Genomic DNA, 22,274 nt, shown 5'->3' with positions numbered 1-22,274 from the left:
TCCCCTAGATATGTTTTAATTCAAACTTTATTTTGGGTATCTTCTTACATTATGTTGTGTATTTATTAATGCTGCTGTTATGAATGTCAGGCTTATTTGGTAAGACTTCTGTTCTTGTTTTCTGTTTTTGTTTTTGTTTTGTTTTTTGCTTCAATAAACTATAAATATATATATACAAAATACATAAATATACAACTATAAAAACCTTAACAGTGGTATGGAAATGGTTTTCTGCAACTGAACATTCTTTTAGACTAAAGACTACATTTTGAGTTAGCATTTTAAATTTTTGACTTTTGTAGTTATGGATCTCCATTTTCTTACTTAATTACTCAAAATTTCAACTTAGCGTTTAATTTAAAACAAAAAAAAGTAATTAACAATTGAATGGCTGAAAAAGGCTTCCATACAACGGTCACACACAGCGTGTTGCCCTGGGCGGCTGTTTGGGGCTGAGGACCCACCCTGGTACCACAGACGGTTAGCGGCTACCGGAGCGTCGCTGAGCTGCGGAGGAGGTCGCTGTTCACAGCGGAAGATGGCGACTGTTTGGAGGCTGCAGAGGAATCTTTGGAGCTGATAACGGGGAGGAGGAGGAGAGGAAAGCTTCACACTCAGAGCCCTGAAAAGAAAACGTCTTAAACAACGGTACCAGACAAATCTGCCGTAGTCACCGAGTGAAGCTGACAGCGTATAATAAAGAGGGAAACTGACATTACACATAGCCTGTGGTTGAGCTAGCGTTAGCAAAGATTATTAGCAGAAGACTGAAGGTTTCGACTAGCTCGTCAGTTAGGAGGGTGGTAACACTAGATAAGGCTGCTGACCTGAGAGGATGTCGTGTCGACAAGACAGCTAAGAAGCGAGCGATTTTATGCTGTTTAAAGCAGAGGTGTTGTCGAGAAAATGCACCTTTTCTTTGACACCGCTAGCCAAAAGGTTCTTTTTCTGTTAGCTAACGTTAGCGTGGATGCTCATGACAAGTTGACTAGCGTTAGCCAAAGCTAGCACAAAATATTTTTTCTTGGTCACAATACAGTACCATTAGCCGGTTGGTTAGTTGGATAAATTGCAGTTTGTAGCAAAAATCAAAGCTCATTTAGCCTTATGAAATATGACGTTACTTCCCCTAATAGCGTGACTTAGCTTTAGGCGATAATTAGCACTAGCTACCCAGTATTGCATTATAATGTGATGGCTAACGGCAGCTAATTAGATGTAGCTAATGATATAACTGAAGCGTCCGGTGTGGACAGACCAGATACTCAAAGAAAGGACTCCACCTGTTCTAAACAGTGGATATCACACTTAAGGTCGTCGAGCGCTAATTTTATGCTGATTGCAGCTTTGCAGTGTCATTGGGTTTCCTGGCTAGGAGCAGATCTCTTCCAATTTAAAGCCTTCACCCTCTCTGTGTTTAGGCTGAGTGAATCAATCATACAGGCATCTGTAAAATGTGGATTCCAGTAAGAATGTATAGAGCACAATTAAATCTAGTTGATTCAAAATAGTCCCCTTAGCATCAATAGCCTGTCTCCCAATGTCTCAACAGACAATAATGTCCCGTTCCCCTGACAATGAAGATGGAGGAGGACATGTTGCCATGGATACAGAGGATGAAGGTTCAGAGCCTGCTGGGATAACGGAGGAAGTGGAAGCAAAGATGGGGTCCTCCTGTCAAGAAGGGAACATGGACAGTGGTGCCAAAGGAGAAGGGAGGACAATGGTGGAGCTGCCGGAGGAAGTTCTAGAGTATATTTTGTCCTTCCTCTCACCTTACCAGGAGCACAAGACCGCTGCACTCGTTTGTAAGCAGTGGTACCGTCTCATTAAAGGTACGCCGCTCATGTTTGCATAATATTTAATCATAAGGTGGATGCTTGTTTATCTTTGCTTAGAATCTGCTTTCTCCACTTTTTCTGCCTTCTGTTTCTTAAACACTCTCTCTGCTAACTAGGTGTTGCCTATCAGTGTTACCATGGATTTTTGAGAGCTGTCCAGGAGGGTAATATCCAGTGGGAAAGTCGCACATACCCATATCCAGGAACTCCCATCACTCAGCGCTTTTCACACAGTTAGTATATGACCCTTTTACCATGCTTCATGTCAAAAGCATTTTGTCCCACTTGTAGGAAATAGACACACCAACCTATAAGTCAAAATAAAATGCCACTTCATCTTTTTTGGATCTGAAGCCTCTAAATGTTTGGATGTAATTTAAGGCAGCGGTCCCCAACCTTTTTTGCGCCACGGGCCGGTTTATGCCCGACAATATTTTCATGGACCGGTCTTTAAGGTGTCGCGGATAAATACAACAAAATAAAACTAGTACCGGTACCAAAAAAAAGAAAATTTATTCATAACACAAGGCCCGGGGGTTGGGGACCGCTGATTTAAGGTATGGATCAGATTATAAGTTTAATGTACAGCAGTTAAAAAGGGCTTTTAGTCTGTGGTAGATGACTCATGAAAAGAGCAGCATCAGACATTTAATCCACATATAGACTACTGCTGGTCTTAAAATAGATTATTAGCAACTTAATTTTTTTCATTTTCTTTCTTCACCAGCTGCATTTGAAGTGAAATGTTCTTTCATCATTTTTGTTTTGAAATCTTAAAATGCTGATTTGTGCTATGTCACTGTCATAATAGGCCACTTGGAGTAATACAAATATAAACCCTTTTAATTACAGTGGTTTAAATGTAGTGTCAGACAAGCTGTTGGTGCCATCTCATAAAGAACAGGATGATCCTTAAAGCATTGTGTGCAGAGACTTTAACTATACACACTGGGTATTTATTCTCTCTTCTTGCGGGTTGCAGGTGCATGTTACTATGACTCAAATCAGTCCATGTATGTGTTTGGGGGTTGCACTCAGAGTAGCTGCAATGCTGCCTTCAATGACCTATGGAGACTTGACCTCAACAGCAAGGAGTGGATCCGCCCTTTGGCCTCAGGTAACAATTTCACAGGCTGGTAAGAACAACACAAATCAGAGGTTGTAACCCCTTTTACAACTGTTCTGGAAACAAGTAGCGTCTTATGTAAGGGGAGCTGTGTGGGGACAGTTTCCTTGAAAGGTTGAGTTGGCTCTCTGAGAAAAGGCTTGTAGGATGTGGAGTGAGATAGTATAAAGAGAAAAAGTCAGCCACATCTGGGTGAAAATGTGATTGGGTCAGACTTTCAACCTGGGGAACACAAGCTGTGATTTTTAGATACATTTGGGTAGTTACAGTTTGGTTTACCTAGATTTCCAACATAGTTGTCTGGTTACTGTTGATTTGGGTGGGTGGGGGACGGGGATAGTTCTCCAACCAGTCTCTAAAGTGCAACCTACCTATTTGATGTATTGCTATGGCAACATAATGGTTCTGCCTTGGTTTATAGAGTGTAGTAAACAGTTCAACATGTTTTTAATGGTCATTTAAAGTGTCCCCGCTACAGCACAAAGTTTGACGAAACTGTTAATCCCATCCATGGTGCCAATTTTCTCATAATTACTGCTCCCATAATTCTCATTATGTCAACATGTTTTTAATCTTAAAACTGATTTTTCATGTTGAGACGTCAGGTAAATTGTTTGGTGGACCACACAGAGGTTTGGATGAGTTTAGGTTACAGATCTGCCTGTTTATATTTATGTTTTATTTTCCTAAATGTAATTATTGTATAATTAATGCTACATCCTTGAAGTATAACATCTCATCTCACAGTTTGGGTCAAACTCCACTCTTTCACAATTTTCTGTCAAAAATCTTTGAAGACCAGTCACCCATATTCAGCAGGACATGCTAGAGAGAACAATAGTCACATGCTTAATAGCAGATTTAATTATACAATGTATCAGTTAAAGCAAAGTGGAAACAGTTTCTGATATGTATGTGTAATTGATGACTTATTTAAAAATCTGGCATACTTATTTTCCAATAATTATTGTATTTATTTCCTTTAAACAGGCTCTTATCCATCTCCTAAAGCTGGAGCGACTCTAGTGATGCACAAAGATCTGTTAGTGCTGTTTGGGGGATGGACTCGCCCCAGCCCTTATCCACTACACCAACCAGAACGTTTTTTTGATGAAATCCACACCTACTCTCCTTCAAAGAACTGGTGAGAAGGAGTGACTGAGACATGGTGGCCAAATATGAACTAGTTTAAACATTTCATTATTATGTCTTCTTTTTCCATATACTTTGTTTTTTCCTCTGTCTCAGGTGGAACTGTATAGTAACGACACATGGACCTCCACCTATGGCAGGCCATTCTTCATCTGTAATAGGAAACAACATGATAGTGTTCGGGGGATCTTTAGGAGCACGTCAGATGTAAGAAGGTTTTATTTGTAATTGACTGCATGAAATTAGAAAGACTAGTCTAAATTTTTGCTTATTTAAACTACAGTGGTGTTAATAGGTTGCCATTGCAAAGGCTTCGCTTGGTTGGTTAACACATGTGAAACAAATTAAATTAGATCTGAAACAATGTGTTGTACAGACTGTGATCTTAGACGGCAGTAATCACTGTTCCCAAGTACAGTAAATCTTCCTACACTCGACTCTCAGGAATTATATTTCAATATAGATTACTAATCCTTTTAGATTTAGATGTTATGAACAGGGATGTATTACTGAATGAAAATTTCCACTGGTCCTCTTTTGGTTATGACAGGAGTAATGAAGTGTGGGTTCTTGACCTGGAGCAGTGGTCCTGGTCCAAACCGCCCATATCTGGACCATCACCACACCCACGAGGCGGCCAGTCACAAGTAAGGCTTCAGTATTTAAACAGGGATGCTTAATCATTTTAACAGCCCTGTGGAAGTTTTGACTTTGACTTGTCTCTTTGTGCATTTACTAAAGGTGCCAGAAAAGTCCATCTATGTTTTATATGTGAAATAAATGATGCTCTTCAAATGTTTATTCATTAGATTGTGATAGACGATCAGACTCTGCTCATCTTGGGAGGATGTGGTGGTCCGAATGCAGTAAGTTTTTATTCTTTCTTTCCAGTTTTAAAACAGATCCTTGAAACATGAGAACTGATTTGTTTTTTCCCTAATCATAGCTTCTTAAAGATGCCTGGCTTCTCCACATGGATGCACTACCATGGAGGTGGCAGCAGCTGCAGGTGGAAAACGAGGACCATGGAGCCCCAGAGCTGTGGTGTCACCCAGCATGTAGGGTGAGTGTGTGTGACTTAGCCATCAATTAAAGGTGTGTGTTACAAAGCACATTCGACATAGCTAGGTTTCTTCTTTGGCTAGGCAGGCATATATATATATATATCGGACTTGTTCCTGTTCCTGATCTTTCTACATTACCAACTGAATGAATTCAGTGTTTCGGTCTGTAGGTTGCATGTATAACATACACTGCATAATATTATGGTCACTGATGCAGGTTCTGACAAAGTTGTTAAGATACACAGAGGATCACAGTTTTTGCGCATGGGGCTGTATAGCTGCAGACTAGTCATTGTGTTCATGCTGACCCCTGTCCACCCCTGCCACAAAGAAAAAATGGGTCAGGAATGGTTTGAGGAGCTAAAAGGCGAGTTTGAGGTGTTAACTTGCTCCCCAAATTCCCCAGATTTCAATCCGATTGAGCATCTGTGCAATGTGTTGGACAAATATGTCCTACACATGGTGGCCCACTTTACAGCTTACAAGACTTAAAGGACGGGTGTAGTGGAGTGCATGCCTGTGGGTGGGTCAGGGCAAAAGTGGGACCAACACAGTATTAGGCAGGTGGTCATAATGTTATGCCTCTGATCGGTGTATGTTTAAGATAATCTATATGGCACTTGGAACATGTTACCTTGAAAGTAATCGGTTAAGGTTGAGACATTTGAAACTTTTTTTTATTTTTTTTTATTTTATTTTTTTTGAAAACTCTAAAACAAACCTTCCCTGGTCAGTTCTGCCTTCATCTTAAGGTACTGTTGTGACCAGGTTAAAAACAAAAAACATAAAGTCACTCTTTGACTTTACCTTCAAAATACCTCCTTAACCCAGTATGTCTCTTTATAATACACTCCTGAGTTTTGTGAATACTTGTAAACCGTGTTCACTAATGCTTCTTCTTCCCAACTTGTTCTTTTTTACACACAAGGTGGGCCAGTGTGTGGTGGTCTTCTCACAGGCTCCATCTGGGCGGGCACCGCTAAGCCCAAGTCTTAACTCTCGGCCCTCCCCCATAAGTGCCACGCCTGCCCCTCTGGGCCCTGAACCTCCTTCCCTGCGCTCTCAGTCTCCCGTTCGGAGCGGTGCTGCCGGTGTTGTTCTGGGAGCTATTGAAGAGGCTCCGTGTGTAAATGGCCGATGGGGCACTCTGAGACCTCGGCCTTCAGCGAGAGGTGGTGCCAGAGACGGGAGCCCGTCCTCCTCTCAGCAGCCATCTCCTTTACAAGGCCCAGAAAGCCCTCCTCTTCCTCCCTTAATAAATGGATCCTCCCCTTCCCCCCGGACCAGCCCAGCCCAGGCTGCATCTCCTCCCTCTCGTCCTCACCTGCCTTCCTCCACTGACTATGGATGGGAGTCTCCCCCCTCCGCTGCTCACCATCCTGAGGTCCCCAGCACCAACGGCCTGCATACGCCTCCCTCAGGCTCCCCATGCACCCCACCAGGTGCAGTGTCCCCTGCTGCCTTACGACGAGGGCTGGAGGCAGTGAAAAACAAATCTTCCTCATCTGTACCTTCTTCATCATCATCGTCTTCCCTTCAGACACAGGGGCCTTCTCCTGGAGGTGGAGCAGGTCCTCCAGGAACCCCTCCGTCATCCTCCTCCAGTCCTCCTCAGGTGGCTGGAGCCGATGGACATGCTATCCCGCCTATTGCGAGGCGTCTCGGTCATCATCCGCCGCAGAGCCTAAACGTAGGCAAACCTCTGTACCAGTCTCTCAACTGCAAGCCCATGCAGATGTACGTGCTCGATGTGTCCCGAGCCAAGTCTGCCGGGGTAGTGTCTTGGAGAGTTTATGGGAACGGGACTCCACCTGCAGTCACAGGACCACCGGAGACCAGCCTTCACACTGTGGTACAGGGCAGGGGAGAGCTCATCATCTTTGGGGGCCTCATGGACAAAAAACAGAATGTGAAATACTACCCTAAAACCAACGCCTTGTACTTTGTACGCGCTAAAAGGTAATGCAGCTCCAGACGGGATTGAGAAGATGTTCATCCTGTGACCACACAAGGGAACTGACACACAAGGCCTTTTTCCTGTAGGAAGGATTATGAATAAAGAACATAATCATTGCTAGATGTTTCACTTCAGAAATTCACTATTCCCCCTTCTGCCTACTGCAAGCATTCAAAAGAAAACACTTTAAGTACACTTTGATAAAAACATTTGCTTGAATGAGAATCCTGTGGGTGTGTGAGTATGAGACCACAGTGATGGGAGAAAATTTGACTTTTTTTGTTCCCTAAAAGAACAACCAGAAAATTTTTATTTTTTGTGTCATCATCCTCTGAACTCTTAGAGTACGTCTGGAAGAGCGGACGCTGTTGACAGAAACTGTCTGACTACCTGCTTTTTGTATCACTCTTTAAGCCTGCAATGTTTACATTGAAAACAGTGTGAGTGTCTGTGTGTGTGTGGTGTGTGTATGTGTGTGCACGATGGTGGTTAAAAGTTGTTGACTAATGTGTGTGACGGGGGCTACAGTGGATGAGAGATGTGGCACTGTACTATGAATATAGTTAAACAATAAAGGCCTCCATGTCTGCTCAGTGACAGTCTCAAAATTCTTGTTTGTCTTTAAACATTGCTGTTGTTGTAGCTTAAACAAGCTCAGCTTGCAGTCATAATTGTGTTGAAGCTTTCGATCATTTCAGCAGTTGTCATCAAACTGGAGAATAAACTTTGAAGTTACACAAACCTAAGGAAACAGCTGAAACCATTAATTTGAAGTTTAATTTTTTTTTTCTAATAGTTAAATACTTCTTCACTTTAATTACAAGTCAAGTCAAAATTAGAATCTTTAACTTTTATTTCCTCTATTGATAGGCAGGCAACAGTAATTCAAATAGCCGCTGATTACACATGAATGCACAAACTTTAAAGCAGATGGGCTACAGCAGCATACAACCACACAGAGCATCACCCCTGTCAGCCAAGAAGAGGCACAAGTTTGCATGGACTCGCTAAAAATGGACAATAGAAAATTGGGAAAAAAACACTACCTGGCCTGTTGACTGTGGGCTTATGCTGGGACATTAAGATTAGTAGGGCTTTAATTTGGTGCAAACAACATAAAAGCATTAATCCATCCTACCTGATAGCAAAGATGATAAAGGCACCTTGCTTGTACTGGGCTAAAAAGGGGGGTCTAGCCCAGTACAAGCAATGTGTACTTGATAAAGTGTGTGTTGGGTGCACAAAAAACTGGTATACATTTTAACATTATGAATTCAGTAGTGGTTTCACATCTAAATAAGGTGGGTTTTATATCACAACCTCTAAATTATGACCCTTCTTAGCCTTTATAATAAGAAGCCTGCTTCTCTCTGACTGCTACATAAACTAATGTAAACAAAAGGTCCAAAAATTACTAAAGGTGGCAGGTGGTTCATTAAGATGAACAGGGAACTTGGATCCACCTCAGGTGTCTAATCTGAACTTTACAAAAAGGCGGCCTCTAGTGGCTGAGTTTTTGTCATACAGCACAAAAAAGTCTGCAGATAATTGATTTAAAACTTTCTCCAATTAGCACTTACGGCTCATTTTCTTTTCTTTTTCAGAGGGTTCGTCGATTTTAAAGCGATCAACCACATCAGTTTTCCTCTACTAAATAAATCTGAATACTGAAAAACTTTCTAAAACAAATAAAAAGATAAATATAAGATGGAAGAAACGCAAACGTAAAAGCAGTGCATATGTCCCTTTGTTTTGCTTCCAAGATTATCCATGCGGTCTTTAGCAGCTTAACCTTGTTTTGATAGCTCACACACAGCATTTGCTCTCCCGGGCCTCAGACGCTTCACCTCTCCCTCTCTCTGACCAACAATAACCTTTTACCCAGAGAGCTCCTATAGGACCAGAGCAGGGGCAGTTTCACAGCACAGCCAACCCATTCGTGCGCACTCAGGGAAATGGTGAGGTGGCACAAAGGCCTGAAACGTTATTGGCTCTGACCAGAATCAGAAGGAGGGGACTGTGACAATGAATGTGCTGAGACACATGTTTACAAGAATGGAGCAGGGAGGAAGAATGGAGCTGCACGGGATCAATGAAAACTGTGAGTGTCATTGTCAACTAAGATTTTTATAACCACAGAAAAAGACTCTCAGAAAAGTTTTATATTTCCACGTGGCTGTCTCTGATACTTGTTCTGAGCATTTTTGTGTGCTTGTATGTTTTATGAATGTCAGATTATCTGGTGTGTTTACTCTTAAATCTGTTTCTGGATCAGTTGTAGTATTGAATGAATGAACTTCAGTGTGCCGAAAGCTCCCAGAGTCAACGAACAAGAGAGAGGCTTTTACAATGTTTGCCCTGCAAGGAGGAACCTAAATATATCTGACAGCTTTTTCTTTCCTGGAAAAAAAGGAGAGTCACTCTCCTGACTTGCAAGGCTGGATTTGAGTGTCATACCTGAAGCTTACTTAAAATGTTTGCATGATCTCTTGCAGATGGTGCCTCATTAGAACAGAATGACGGTGAAGAAAGTTAATGAAAGTGAGTCCAGGAGGACACTGTGAGCCTGCGAGTCACAGGACGAACGTGTAAAGCAGATGTTAAATGAGTAATCGCAGGAGTCGGTAGCTTCTGTCTCTGACTTTACTGTACTCTACCAAGTACTTTCCCTGCTCCTATCACACTGAGGCAAGGGGAGGAAAGCCATCATGAGTACTGTTAAGGCAAACTGTGAAGATCACTTCTCAGCGATGAGCAGCACTCAGCTGCTGAACACTTCGCCCGAAGAGTCTGTGTTTGCTCCACAGCCTTCCCAGAGGATTTCACCCACTGTGTTGACAGTCCCCTGTGGGGTCTTTGGTCCCTTGCCGCCGCCTCCTGCAGTCTGGCCTCCACTAGACTTCGCCCTGGGCGCTCTTGCCTGCTGCGCAGCCTGTGTGTTCACCAATCCTCTGGAGGTGGTGAAAACCCGTCTGCAGCTACAGGGGGAGCTTTGTGCTCGGGGATCCTACCAGAGACACTACCGCGGGGTCCTGCAGGCGCTCTGGGTGGTGGGCCGCACGGATGGGCTACGGGGCCTGCAGAAGGGGCTCTCAGCCGGGCTCATCTACCAGGGTGTGATGAACGGCGTGAGGCTGGGCTCGTACTCCTACTGTGAAGCTCTGGGGATCACCTCTTTCCATGGGGGGAGTCTGCTGTCAGGGGCAGGTGCTGGAGCTCTGGGTGCCTTCATAGCTTCTCCTGCCTATCTGGTAAGTTTATTATAGTTTCTCCTTTTTATAGTATCTTCTATAGTCATTGTTTCCAGAGGAAGGTATTTCAATAAAACATGAAGCTCCATAGAGATAAACTCTTTTAGTGGTATGCCACTGATTTGGCTTTTGTGCATCATTAAAATCAATTCTATCTGCTTTTTTTTGGTTAAGTTTTTTTTTGTGACTCTTTTAAATCAAATGAAGTGTCTACCTGTGAGCATCCCCATTACAATATGTATTAATGTAAATGAATTTACTTTTTAGGATCTTTTGCATTAATGGTTTTTTTAAAGACAAATCTGTACAGTCTCAACATATGAAAAGAAAAGGCCAAATCCATCCATCCAATGCTGAGGTGGTCTGGGCATCTGACGCCAAATATGAGAGAATTAAGAGAAGAAACAATCATGTTTGCTTCATCCGTGGCACTTTCTTAAATCCTTTTGATTAAGTCATCTGATATTTTTTCCAGAAAGATCTTTTTATTCAAAGTGACTGAAAACAGTGTCTTCTAATCACGTTAAAGCAGAAGTAACAGAAGCATTAGATCTCCCATAGATGTGTGGCCTGGATGACAAACTCTCAGGAACTAACTAGGTCACTCATTGTTAAACTGTGATCCGCAGCAAAAAAACCCAACACACTTCTAAACTTGTATCACAGTGTAACACAAAGGATTTTCTGTAAATTACATATATGGGGAGAGAGACAAATATTTACCATATACTCGCCCATAGATTTAAAAAAGAAGAGACAAACGTGAACTCCCATCCTTTGTGTTCACTTCCTAATTACACAACAGGATATTTCTACATTAAAGGAATAGTCACATTCAACATTCAAATACATCATGGTCTGTATGTGTAGATGTGGTTCAGATGACCGAGTGAAGTTCAAACTGATCCTCAGCATTGGGAAGAAAGGTGATTTACATGACTTTGAATGTTGTTATTGGTGTCAGACGAGCTGGTCTGAGTACTGCTGATCTGTTGGGATTTTCCCACATAGCCATCTTTTGACTTTAAAATGAATGGTCTGAAAAAGAAATATCCAGTGAGCTGTAGTTCTCTGTGTGAAAATGGAGACCGGTTTCAGCTGAAAGGAAGGCAACAATAGCTCAAATAACCACTTTTTAAACCCAAAATATGCACAAGAGCATCTCTGGGGATACAATTCACACAAGTTTATCAAAACTGAATCACAGAAGACTGAAAAAACATTGCCTTGTCTTTTAGACTGCATTTCTGCTGCAATGTTCAGATGGTAGGGTCAGAATTTAATGCAAACAACATAATTACTGTTACATAATGTAACAGTGTGGAGGATATACCAACAGGGCATCATTTAAACACCACAGCCTGCCTGCATGTTGTTGCTTCTCTTGTCCATCCCTTTATGACCACAGTGTACACATGTTCTTATGCCTGGTTCCTGCAGTGCAAGAAGGAAGAATGAAGACACTTCAGAAGGCAAAGCAGGTTTGCAGCCCAGTACTAGCAAGGTGTACTTGAAGTGGCTAGTAAGTCTATATTGGAGCAATTTTCAGTTGCTGTAAAAATTGTTTATTCGAAGAAAATTCTAGGAGCTCGCATTTGAAATGATGTGAAATTCTTCCAAAGTTATTGTTCTTCCAGTATTTCCAGTATAAAATCTGCCCCCACGCTCCACCCTTTGTTTCCTTCCTGAACGTCTGCAGCAGAATAATTATACAACTGGGAAATTGTGTTCCAAAAAGACTAACTTTGGAAATTCCCCTGAAATCGTGTGGTGGAATCTGGTTAGTGAGAGACCAGCAACGCTTTCAGACTAACTTGACAAAATCTGACTAAATGGAAAGTTAAAGAGGGGGAAATAAATTACAGTGGCTCAATGAAAGGACAGTAAAATGAAATGAACTTGAAAGAAAAGAAAAGCTAAAATACAAACCCGACATCTGTCTGCATTTGAACTGAAGGGCAAAGAAAGAGACCCCAGACCATTTTCAAAGACACTTCAAAGGTCTTCAAGCTGTTTTTGCCCAGTGTTTGCTAGATCACATAGATGTTTGGCGTAAAGTCATAGATCTAGGTCATTTAGAAAGTCTTCAAAACGCAGTATGATCTCCAGTTTAAATCAGAGTGTGCATTTTGTTAGCAGTCCGTCTACATGCTCTCCAAAAAAACATCACTTTCACATCAGTGTCAAACTTCACCATCACTCGATTTATGTCCTCTGCATTTCTACAACTGTACCACTCTTTTTGTTGTTTTTCTGCCTCAGCTGCCAGTCAATACATCCAAGTCCATCTAAGCTTTCTGGACCGTCATGGAAAGACGATACTGTCTGATGATGTATTTATATCACGGTCACTAAATATATCCTGAATGTTTTTCTTTCCGCCTGCTGCTGCCAAACCTATACAGTATGTTGTGGGTCCTTCTGTGTGCTGCTGGCAGGCAGTGAAGGTTATTTTACTGACACCATATCTGATATCAAGAAGGAAACGATGAGTCTTCTTCTCCGTTTTTATTTAGGTGTTTTTGTTTTACATGAAATGCGTCATGATTTCACACGAAGAAAAAAAACTTCCTTTACAAGGAAAGTGCGATCTGCACGTTGTGTAACTGCTTCCTGTGAATATTAGCAGGGTTATCGGGTATCCTTACACAACTCATTCTAACAAATGACTTGGTGACAAGTCTGGTGCTCTGTGCACTTTGAACTCTGTTTCAGCAAAGCATTAAGTGAAGCTCGCTGCTGAAAACTAACCATAAGCCTGAACGCATTTTAAAACGTGCTTGCTGTGTTTTCTTCATAGGTGAAAACCCATCTGCAGGCTCAGACTGTGGCAGCCATTGCAGTAGGTCACCAGCATAACCACCTGGTAAGACGGACACATTTCACATAAAACACAAGAATAGCTTACCAGCTGTTTCAATGTTTAAAGATGTCAGTACAGGTGTATTAAAGTACAATAACTGGCCAGGATGGTGTAAACTATGTGCTATAGTATAATAATTGTGTATTTATCAGGTGTTCATTTGGTAATTAAAATTTGAAGCCCATAACACTCCCGTTAATGACATACCAAGATAGAAAGCTGATAATGAAAACGTTAATTGTTGGCACCTGAGGAGAAGAGTGAAAATGGTCATTATAAACACTGCGTATCAATAACATTATGTACCTGTGTTTTCAACAAAAAATGGATACAACTTGTATTTGACGTGTATTTAGTATTTTCTCTAAAATGCAGTGTGGTGAGAGTATAAAACTAAAAGTATAAGTTAAATTATAGAGAAGCACAGTAAAACTGCAGACGTATAGTGTTTAAACAGTACGTGATGCCCTTTAACCATCAGATCATATAATCTGCCCAGCCAAAAGAAAAAGGCTCCACCTATATTCACTTAAGCAAACAAATAAGAGCCTTTCACTGGATATTTACTGCAATAATTAATATGGTTTAGCTGGATACAGGTTATTTAAACTTAACTGATGTAGTGAGCCGCTTCTCATTTCTTAAACAGCCATATCAGAAGACGCATCGTGTGGTTGTGGAAAAGATGGGTTAAATTATTTGCCTTCATCCAGCAAAGACAACTAAGGCAATTACTGAAACTACCAAAACCAGGATAAGAGCTGTCTGAAATGCCAGAGCTAGCAAATTAAAACTAAAATATGCTAATTGATATTAATTTTTTTATTATTATTCAGAAGGTTCATTAAACACTCAATTTTTTGAAAAACAAAAACAAACAAACAAACAAACATGCAATTTCAGGCAGTTATTTGATGGTTCAGGCTGTAGAGGGGCTGAAAGGACCTGGGAGGATAGTGATGAATCATCATCAAAAAAGGAAGAAATGTGGTTAGAAAAAAGTGATCGTGATTGGAGATCCTTTAAACATCTGGTAAAATCAGATCATAAAAAAAAAATCATCAGCACAAGTCATGGATATGTCTAACACTGAAAGTAAGTACATTTGCAAACACACATGATGTGAAGCAAACTCGGTGGACTAAAAACAAATCGCTGAATCTTTTTAAGGCTTATCAGAATCAGAAAGGGTTTTATTGCCAAATGTTGAGCAGGTTTACAACATTAGGAAATTGCTGCGGTACTTAGCGCAAACATAGTGTCAGACAACGCTTAAATAAACATAAAAATTAAAAGTGCTAAGTGTGCTCTCAGGGGGAAAAAAAGCCAGTAACAATAGAAACAGATCGTGTGGTCTGAAGAGTCTAGATTTATCCTCTTCCCCAGTGATGTCTCCATCAACGTAAGAAGAGAGGCGGATGAAGTGATGCACCCATCATGCCTGCTCAGGGCCTGCTGCAAGAACCTGCAGGGGGCAGTGTTATAATCTGCAGATGCTTCAGCTGGTCAGGTCTACACCAGTGATATGTGCCCAAAGAATGAGGTCACCTGAATATACTGAATGGCCAGGTTCAGCCATAGGTGGCATGTCTTGTATTCTAAGTTGGCAATGCCAGGATTGGTCAGGCTCCAACTGAAAAGCGTATCAAAAACAGTGCCAAAGTGAATGCATTATCAAAGGTTAATAAGTACAGCTCCATACATTCATGTGTATGTTCAAATTTGCAGCTAATTGCTCCAGAAATCAGCTGTAGAATCAACAAAAACAGAAAGAGATGATCTGACTTAATGTATTCAAGGCAAATTTAAATGGGTTGCATGAAGTTACTTCAGGCTGCCTCAATGTTTTGCTTGAATATTATTACCTTTATTTCTGGCTTTAGACAAATACTTTTACTAAGGTATTCGTTTTCGCAAATTCTTGTTCACAAATTTTAGTAAAAGTGTCATGTTTTGGCTGTGTGCAGGCAGGAGAAGGACCCAAACGCAAAACTTACCACACAGGAATTAAACTCAAAAAGCTGCTTTATTGCAGAATGCCACAAAAAATATAACAAAACTAACCTGGGACATGGATAACTGACGCACATCCATGACGGCAACTACACCACTGACAAAGACAAACACAGGGCTTAAATACACTGAGGGATAACGAGGGAATGAGACAGAAGGAGAGCACAGCTGGGAGTAATCAGGCTGGACGAGACAAGGGAAGCAAAACTAGAAACACTGACATGAGACACGGACCTTCAAAGTAAAACAGGAAACACACTGACTGAACTCCAGACATGTAAACTTAACAGGGACTGGGGAGACAGAACATTGGAACCTGAAACATGGTACAGAAAGGCACAGTAGACAACATGGAACACAGTGAAGCCATATTACAAAACTTCAGAACTAAACTTATGATAACCATAACTGAAACCTAGGGAAATAACAAAGACAGTACAACAAAGGACTCAAAACATAAACCATCATAGAAAAAACACAAGAACTCAAAAAGCTGGGTCAGAAAGACCCAGAACCGTGACAAAAAGAGATTTTAAATAAAGAATAAACTTACAGAATAATTATTTCTTTTTTCCTGTAAAAAACTGACTTGTTACCCTCTTATTCTAGTGTACCTACCTTTGAATATTTGTAGGTAAATGCAATTACAAATAATTTTTGTAGATAAAATAATTTAAATCCCATTTAATTACAGGGAAATTACACCCTTAGTTGCAAGCCGTGTTATAAAGTGTTACCTGGTTTTGAGAGTTATTATCTGTAGCCTCTACTCACCAGTGCCTTTGTTTTCCTCTATTTCAGGGAGTGTCTGATGCCTTTGTTACCATCTATCGAAAAGAAGGTTTAATTGGTCTTTGGAGGGGTGTGAATGGGGCTGTGCCTCGAGTCATGGTGGGATCAGCTGCTCAGCTGGCAACCTTCACCTCAGCTAAGGAATGGGTGTCACATTCTCAGGTAATGTTATCTAAACAGCCAAAGGTTTTATGTCATATGTGACCAAGCTGCTGCCATGTGTTGAAAGTCCGATCATCTTTCTTTGTGTCCTTTCAGTGGTTCAGTCCAAACAGCTGGCTCGCAGTCTTGATGGCAGCTGCAGTCAGTGGAGTTGCTGTGGCCATTACCATGACACCATTTGATGTCATTAGTACTCGGCTCTACAACCAGCCGGTGGATGAGTTGCGTAAGGTGAGTCTGTCTTCAACAGTTGTCCTCATTCTCATTAGTTTCACAATCTAAAAAAAAGCATACTGTCATTAAAAAAAGCAATATGAAATCATTTCATTTATATTATATATTTGTATTGACCTTTATCATCTAATTTATATATTTTTATAGATATATTATTTCTTTTTTTTTTCTTATATTTGGTAAAATGGGACAAAGCCAGACATTTCATGGCACATCCCTGTGTGATGATTGGTAGATGAATGCAGCCTGAGTCTGAATCCACTATCTATTTAAGGAGAAATTGCCTTTGAATCTTATTGTGTTGTGTAGAGTGACAATAAAGGAACTCAGTTTATTTCAGTTCAGGAAAGACTTGCTGTGTTTTTTACATCTGTTTTGTAGGGGCGTCTGTATCATGGATTTTCAGACTGCATGCTGAAGGTGTGCAGAGCGGAGGGCCTGCTGGGTTTGTATAAAGGCATGGGCCCCGTGTTCCTGCGACTGGCCCCGCACACGGTGCTCAGCATGCTGTTCTGGGATCTGATGAGGCAACAAGCAGTGAAGGATAAGTAGAGCTGAAGCACCCATACTTGCACACTGAAAGCACAACTGGGCTCTGCTACAGCTGTTAGAGTGCTCTCTCAGTTAATGAAGCACTGAATTTAAAGCAACTGTGTGACATTTTGGGAAGTATACTTATTTACTTTTCTTTCCGAGAGTGAAATGAGATGGTTCATGGACGTTTTTTTTTGGTTAATATGAAGCTAGCATCTGGTTAACTTATCTTAGCATAAAAACAGCTAGTTTAGCTCTGGACAAAGTTAATAAAATAGTAAATGGTAACTCATTAGAAGCATAATAATTGCATATAAAATAACAAACTGTTGTTTCAACACTTTTTATTAAACACGCAGACCTAATATAAAATGCTGGTAAACTTTAGAGGTACTGATAGCTGCTGGTAGCTCTGACAAGCTAGCTGTTGCCTTTCATTATTAGTCTTTATGCTAAGCTAAGCACATGCCTGCTGGCTGTGGCTTTATATTTAACCAACGGACACTGGGTGCCATATCAAACATCTCATCTTACTCTTTTCCAGAAAGAAACATGAACAAAATGTCAAACTATTGCTTTAAGTACAAGCTTTTCTCTCCCATCTAGCACAGAAAATGAATACTTGAAGCACTTAATCAAGACTGGCATGTTATGCACATACTGGAAGACATCTTTCTCTAAAAATATGTCTCGAGTGTATACATTTTTTGATTAGGGTTTCTTTATACCTCAAGCTTAAGTCTCGCAGGAATTTGCTTGTTAACTCATAAGTGTGTGAGTGCGGTCAACCCGAAGAACAAGTCATCATCATTAAAGCAAACAATTGTTTGCCATGTTTATTACACTGTCTAGATACCTTGTCTGTTGTATTAAAAAAAACAACCTGATGGGATTTTCCTTTTTTAAATTCACTGACTTGAACTGATGTAACTAAAGCCAAGAATGACATTTGTAATTTCAATTTTGTATGTGCAGAAATTTAACCTACTGGTACTTAAAACTTTAACAGCAGTGAACAGTCCTAGTAAAGTTTTTTTGTAAGAAACCTGTCTGGTTTGTTTTTGTTCTCTGGATAGGTGGTGAATCTTTTGAATACACTCCTTTAAAACCATTGTAATCTGTGGTGTTTTCTGTTTCTTTGAAATGATTTAATTGACTGGGGTTAAAGGTTTCTTTTTGAGAGGCTTTGAAACCCCTTTCATCAAGAACTGATTGGACTAAAAGCTGTAGCCATATCACGTTTCACCTTTGTACCTTTGGGTGGATGGAGCTTACTAAAACCTGATCAGCTCGAAGAAATAAGGGCAAAGTCATTCATTTGTAGCACCACTTTGAGTGTTATTGCTGAAACGTCACAAGAACATCATAAAGATGTTTCTCTCCTTGATCCTGGGAACCACTGGATGGACACCTTTTGATTCAAAACCATTTGACTGCTTTCTTCAAGGTCTGATAACATGTTTTCTCTGATTATGGTTAAATTCTCAGCACCTTTCAATGGCATGTCTTCTCTTTACTGGCTTATTTTTGGTTGGTTTTTTTTAAAGGGCTCGTAGGTGCATGTGGAATATCAGTGCTGTACAACCTGCTGAGAGTTTACAATTTTGTTCAAAATTCCAAGTGAGTTCACCCTTTGAGAGGGAAAAGGGAAAGCATGGCTTGATTTTCAAGAGCGTTGGAGTTATTCTATTTTGTCTGCACACAGTGATTCTGACTCTGGAAATGAAAGCAAACCCAGGTCATCCTCACTGGGCACATCTCTGAGAGGGAACTGGAGATCAGCCCTCCAGTTCTGGATTCTGACTGTCCTCCTCTCTCTGATGGGCTCGAGGGTTTTCTCCCTGATAGTGCTGGAGTTTTCCCTCAGGGCTGTTTCTACCTGGGCATCAGCTGGACTGGTGAGCTCCTCCTTAACAAATACTGCAGCTATATTTATGCATTGTTTTATGCTTGTATGTATCTGCTTTAGAGTGTTCTTTTATTACACATTTCTAATTCACGTCTCTCAATGCAGGATGCCAGTGGCAGAGGTCTAGACATGATCCTAATCCAGAGCCAGTTCTCCCTGGGTTGTAGCCTCACCGGCACTCTGATCTTCCTCCAACAGGGGGCTCCACACAGCTCCCTCAGCTTATTTCTGGCAGCTGCTCTCAGCTGGAAACTGGCAAGCTTGAGCCACAGTCTGTGGATCCATGTGGCCAGACTCTACCCGCTGCACAGCACTAAACATTACTGTGGGAAGTGCATCACTCTTCTAACCTCCGGACACACCATACTGGCTTCACTGCAAAGAGCGGTTGTCTTGGCTTTTGCTGTAGCAAGTGTTGCTTCCACCGCTACGGTTTATGACCACTTCCTGTCCCAGAAGGATGCTATGAAGTTCTGGACTCTGCTGACGCTCTGTTACATTATGTTGCTCGTGTATATTCAAGGTGATGGTCGGTACTGCTGAGAGTGGAACTTAATTAATCCTCAGAGAGGAAAGTGCCCACGCAGTGTTAAGTAATAATAAAAATATTTAAATAGATTTAAATAATATTATATGGATTTAAGAAATAAAAGTAGACCATAAGTGATGAAATGAAGCCCTATAAATGTAAAAAGCAACATATATGAATTAAAAACTTAGAATTGATGGCAAAAACACAGCTTATAAAATCAGTAAGCACAAGGCCAAGGCTTTTTGGGATCATTGTGTAACTTTTCTGTCTGTACTTGCAGAGGATGAGCATCGGCAGACAGGCACAGCGGCCCTCCTGCACTCTGCAGTTATGCGGCTGGGAGCCTTGCTGGTCCTCATGCTTGCAATGGGATACTGGTCTGATGTGTTTCAAATAGTCATCGCGTTTCTGGGAGAAGCAGTCTGTCTGTTGCCTTCTTGGGATCTTCTGCAGGCTTTGCTGAAGGTCTGGTCTTTGCTTTGTTATGTTTTAGTTGCTGTAGTTGTGAAAATAACACGACAGGAGGTTGAATTCTCATGTTTCCTTTTCAGGAAGAAAAAGAGGAATCAAGCTTGAGCAGACGTGACGAGCGCTCCAGTCACAAAGGAACCACAATTAAAACATCATCACGTGGCAGATAACGGTGCACTCAAACTCCACCACAATGACTGTCTCACCTGTAAAGATGTACTATTACTTTGTGTTGTGAAATAATATTGTGCTTAAAGGCTTTAATTGACTTCTTGCTGTTTTGGGGTCTTATATTAAACAGAAATAATATAAAAAAAAAAATAAGCTGATTTAGTATTTAATGTCCAGCCATTTTTTTTTTCACTAATCCAAGTCAGGCTTGTGTGGGAGCTGGAGTCTGTCCCAACTTTTATGGGGAGAGAGGCGGACAGCTTGCCAGTCTATCACAAAGATAACACAGAGAGACCTACTTGCTTGTCTTTGGACTGTGGGAAGAATCCAGAGAGAACCAACACAGGCACAGAACATGTAAGCTCCACATAAAGAGAGACAACAGTGGTAACCACTGCACCACTGTGCCACCCATAATGTGTTTTAAATGATGGGAGCCAAATATCTGAAAAGATTTCCAAGCTGCATAACAGAAATGATGTAACCTGGATGATGGTCTTCAACATTGAGACATGTCTGTACAACAATTTAAGTAATCTAGTGATGTAAGACAGGATGGGGACTGTGGATGAGCAGGATACTGATGAAACATACTGCATATTTAAAATAAAATGCTGTTCACTGTGGACAGAGACTGAAACAATAAAATAACAGAGAAGCTTTTGGCACTTATCTGATCACACGACTTTGGAGAACTGTAGAAGTACTGATTAGTTACATCTCATTTATTATAATTCAATAATGTTTCAGTGAAGTTTACTGTGATTTTTTTTCATAAAATATTTAGTTATTTACATTTTATTGTTATATGAACTGAAGAGAAACTGGTGATGTGTTTATTAAAGGATGGCTGTAATCAGGGCATTAACCCAGTGAGGTTAACTAGTTTAAATAGTATTCAGTGTGTGCTAGTTAGAACAAATGTGGTAATTAAAAAATATATATATACATGCAAAACTATTGAATCACATCTTGTTTCTTTAGATTTTGTTAGGACAATGGAAAATGGGTGCAGCAATTTATTGAAATGTGCAAACAAACATGGAAATACGGTGCTGCTCAATATAGTTTTTAGACCTGACACTTGTCCAGTTTCCTTAGATGTTTCAAGTATACACCACACACAGTGTAGAGATATTCCAAGAGCTCAGCTAATAGCGCTTTGAAAATCACCTTATTGGTTAAAATAAAAACAAACAAACAAACAAACAAACAAAAAATACTATTTTATGTCTGTCTAACAAGTGCCTAAAGATTTTTTTTTTGCTAAGTTATCTGTTATGTGTAAACACAACACTGCTTCATTTCTTGAGTAAGGTGTCTTTTCAGTATTTGAATGAGTTATAGGTTCAGTGGTTTAAAGATTTTAAAAAATCCTGTGAAGATGGTCAGGTACAAAGATTGGGCTGAAAATGAGTGAAAAAGCAGCCAATGTCCAAAGAAAAGCTTTAAAATACTTTCAGAAATCCTGGCGAGACATTGCTCAATACCACTAAAAATAAAACTCTAGTTCCTTGGAAGCAAAATATGAAGAAACTGGTGAACCAAGACTTTTGCTGAGTCTCGGGCCAATATATTGATTCCATAGGGTTAGGATCACTGTCAGTTATGACTTAGGCCTCAGAAAGTTAAACAAGCACTCCAAACACAAACATCACATCAGAGTTCTGTTAATCTGGAGTGATTTTTAAAAATCTGGAAACAAAACAATCCTACATTGCAAACTAGAGTTGTCGAAGGAGAGAAAGAGAGAGAAGAAAAAGACACATAGGAGGTGGTGATAGAAAACTATATCCAACTGGATTAATGTGAATACTGTAGGAATCAGCTGTTTTGAAGCTTTACCCTTCAGGACTAACAGCCCGATTATGCTGCCGTCTCCTGCTTCGTTTTTTGTCTCTCCCATAACATCATTTAGATTTAATGAAAGTAATCGTTACTGAGTAAAAGCTTGACTTTTCTGCCTTAGCACTTACAAAGTCAGTCTGCGTGTAAAGTGTATTTGTGAGCATGCAATTGTTTTTTCCCATCTGTATGTTTCTTCCTGTTCCTTTGACTTCCTTTCATTCTTTTCAGCTTTTGTTGCTGTTCTGCAAAATCCACCCCTCTAAAATCACATAAACATAAAAATGACACTGTGTTGGTGATTAAATTGAAAAGTCAAGCTGCTGAAAGCAACGAGGAGGTTCAGAGGGTCTAATG

General features: G+C 40.6%; 3 protein-coding genes and 1 long non-coding RNA gene across 5 annotated transcripts; 3 read left to right on the top strand and 1 right to left on the bottom strand.

Annotated features, from left to right (window-relative positions):
- Positions 1-431: 431 nt before the first annotated feature.
- fbxo42 (F-box protein 42) lies at positions 432-7,735 on the top strand. Of its 2 annotated transcripts, none has more exons than XM_085160484.1 (10): positions 432-648; positions 1,553-1,835; positions 1,958-2,074; positions 2,824-2,958; positions 3,958-4,111; positions 4,216-4,326; positions 4,670-4,766; positions 4,929-4,985; positions 5,066-5,182; positions 6,112-7,735. In XM_085160484.1, exons 2-10 carry the CDS (start codon positions 1,559-1,561, stop codon positions 7,144-7,146), a joined length of 2,100 nt encoding a protein of 699 aa, XP_085016610.1. In that variant the 5' UTR covers positions 432-648; positions 1,553-1,558; the 3' UTR covers positions 7,147-7,735. The 2 variants fall into 2 exon arrangements, with proteins under 2 accessions (XP_085016610.1, XP_085016609.1); XM_085160483.1 differs by lacking the exon at positions 432-648 and adding an exon at positions 656-939.
- Positions 7,736-8,962: 1,227 nt separating this feature from the next.
- Positions 8,963-18,034, top strand: slc25a34 (solute carrier family 25 member 34). Its single transcript, XM_085160505.1, has 6 exons — positions 8,963-9,241; positions 9,636-10,391; positions 13,192-13,257; positions 16,069-16,221; positions 16,318-16,452; positions 16,837-18,034. The coding sequence occupies exons 2-6, from the start codon at positions 9,849-9,851 to the stop codon at positions 17,005-17,007; spliced, it is 1,068 nt and encodes a 355-aa protein (XP_085016631.1). The 5' UTR covers positions 8,963-9,241; positions 9,636-9,848; the 3' UTR covers positions 17,008-18,034.
- Positions 14,126-16,074, bottom strand: LOC146518493 (uncharacterized). The gene is made up of 2 exons (XR_014874226.1): positions 14,803-16,074; positions 14,126-14,719 (listed from the first exon to the last, which is right to left on the bottom strand). It is a non-coding gene; the product is annotated as an uncharacterized LOC146518493 (long non-coding RNA).
- Positions 18,035-18,143: 109 nt separating the features above from the next.
- LOC146518491 (transmembrane protein 82-like) lies at positions 18,144-21,308 on the top strand. The gene is made up of 6 exons (XM_085160506.1): positions 18,144-18,436; positions 18,537-18,609; positions 18,695-18,887; positions 19,004-19,421; positions 19,711-19,895; positions 19,982-21,308. Exons 1-6 carry the CDS (start codon positions 18,361-18,363, stop codon positions 20,069-20,071), a joined length of 1,035 nt encoding a protein of 344 aa, XP_085016632.1. The 5' UTR covers positions 18,144-18,360; the 3' UTR covers positions 20,072-21,308.
- The last annotated feature ends 966 nt before the right edge of the window (positions 21,309-22,274 follow it).

This window comes from Neolamprologus multifasciatus, chromosome 5, assembly GCF_963576455.1.
Source record: "Neolamprologus multifasciatus chromosome 5, fNeoMul1.2, whole genome shotgun sequence".
In the NCBI taxonomy this organism is placed as follows: Eukaryota; Metazoa; Chordata; class Actinopteri; order Cichliformes; family Cichlidae; genus Neolamprologus; species Neolamprologus multifasciatus.
This window is presented reverse-complemented; position numbering and strand designations above follow the sequence as displayed.

What these genes read in the sequence shown, in the direction of transcription:
- LOC146518491 (XM_085160506.1), top strand. Translation starts at nt 18,361, where the DNA reads ATGTTTCTCTCCTTGATCCTGGGAACCACTGGATGGACACCTTTTGAT. An exon ending in ATTTGACTGCTTTCTTCAAG is followed by an intron (nt 18,437 to 18,536) that starts GTCTGATAACAT and finishes TTTTTTTTAAAG; the next exon opens with GGCTCGTAGGTGCATGTGGA. An exon ending in GTTGCTCGTGTATATTCAAG is followed by an intron (nt 19,422 to 19,710) that starts GTGATGGTCGGT and finishes CTGTACTTGCAG; the next exon opens with AGGATGAGCATCGGCAGACA.
- fbxo42 (XM_085160483.1), top strand. Translation starts at nt 907, where the DNA reads ATGCACCTTTTCTTTGACACCGCTAGCCAAAAG. An exon ending in GTGGTACCGTCTCATTAAAG is followed by an intron (nt 1,836 to 1,957) that starts GTACGCCGCTCA and finishes TCTGCTAACTAG; the next exon opens with GTGTTGCCTATCAGTGTTAC. An exon ending in CACTCAGCGCTTTTCACACA is followed by an intron (nt 2,075 to 2,823) that starts GTTAGTATATGA and finishes TGCGGGTTGCAG; the next exon opens with GTGCATGTTACTATGACTCA.
- slc25a34 (XM_085160505.1), top strand. Translation starts at nt 9,849, where the DNA reads ATGAGTACTGTTAAGGCAAACTGTGAAGATCACTTCTCAGCGATGAGC. An exon ending in GTCACCAGCATAACCACCTG is followed by an intron (nt 13,258 to 16,068) that starts GTAAGACGGACA and finishes CCTCTATTTCAG; the next exon opens with GGAGTGTCTGATGCCTTTGT. An exon ending in CGGTGGATGAGTTGCGTAAG is followed by an intron (nt 16,453 to 16,836) that starts GTGAGTCTGTCT and finishes TCTGTTTTGTAG; the next exon opens with GGGCGTCTGTATCATGGATT.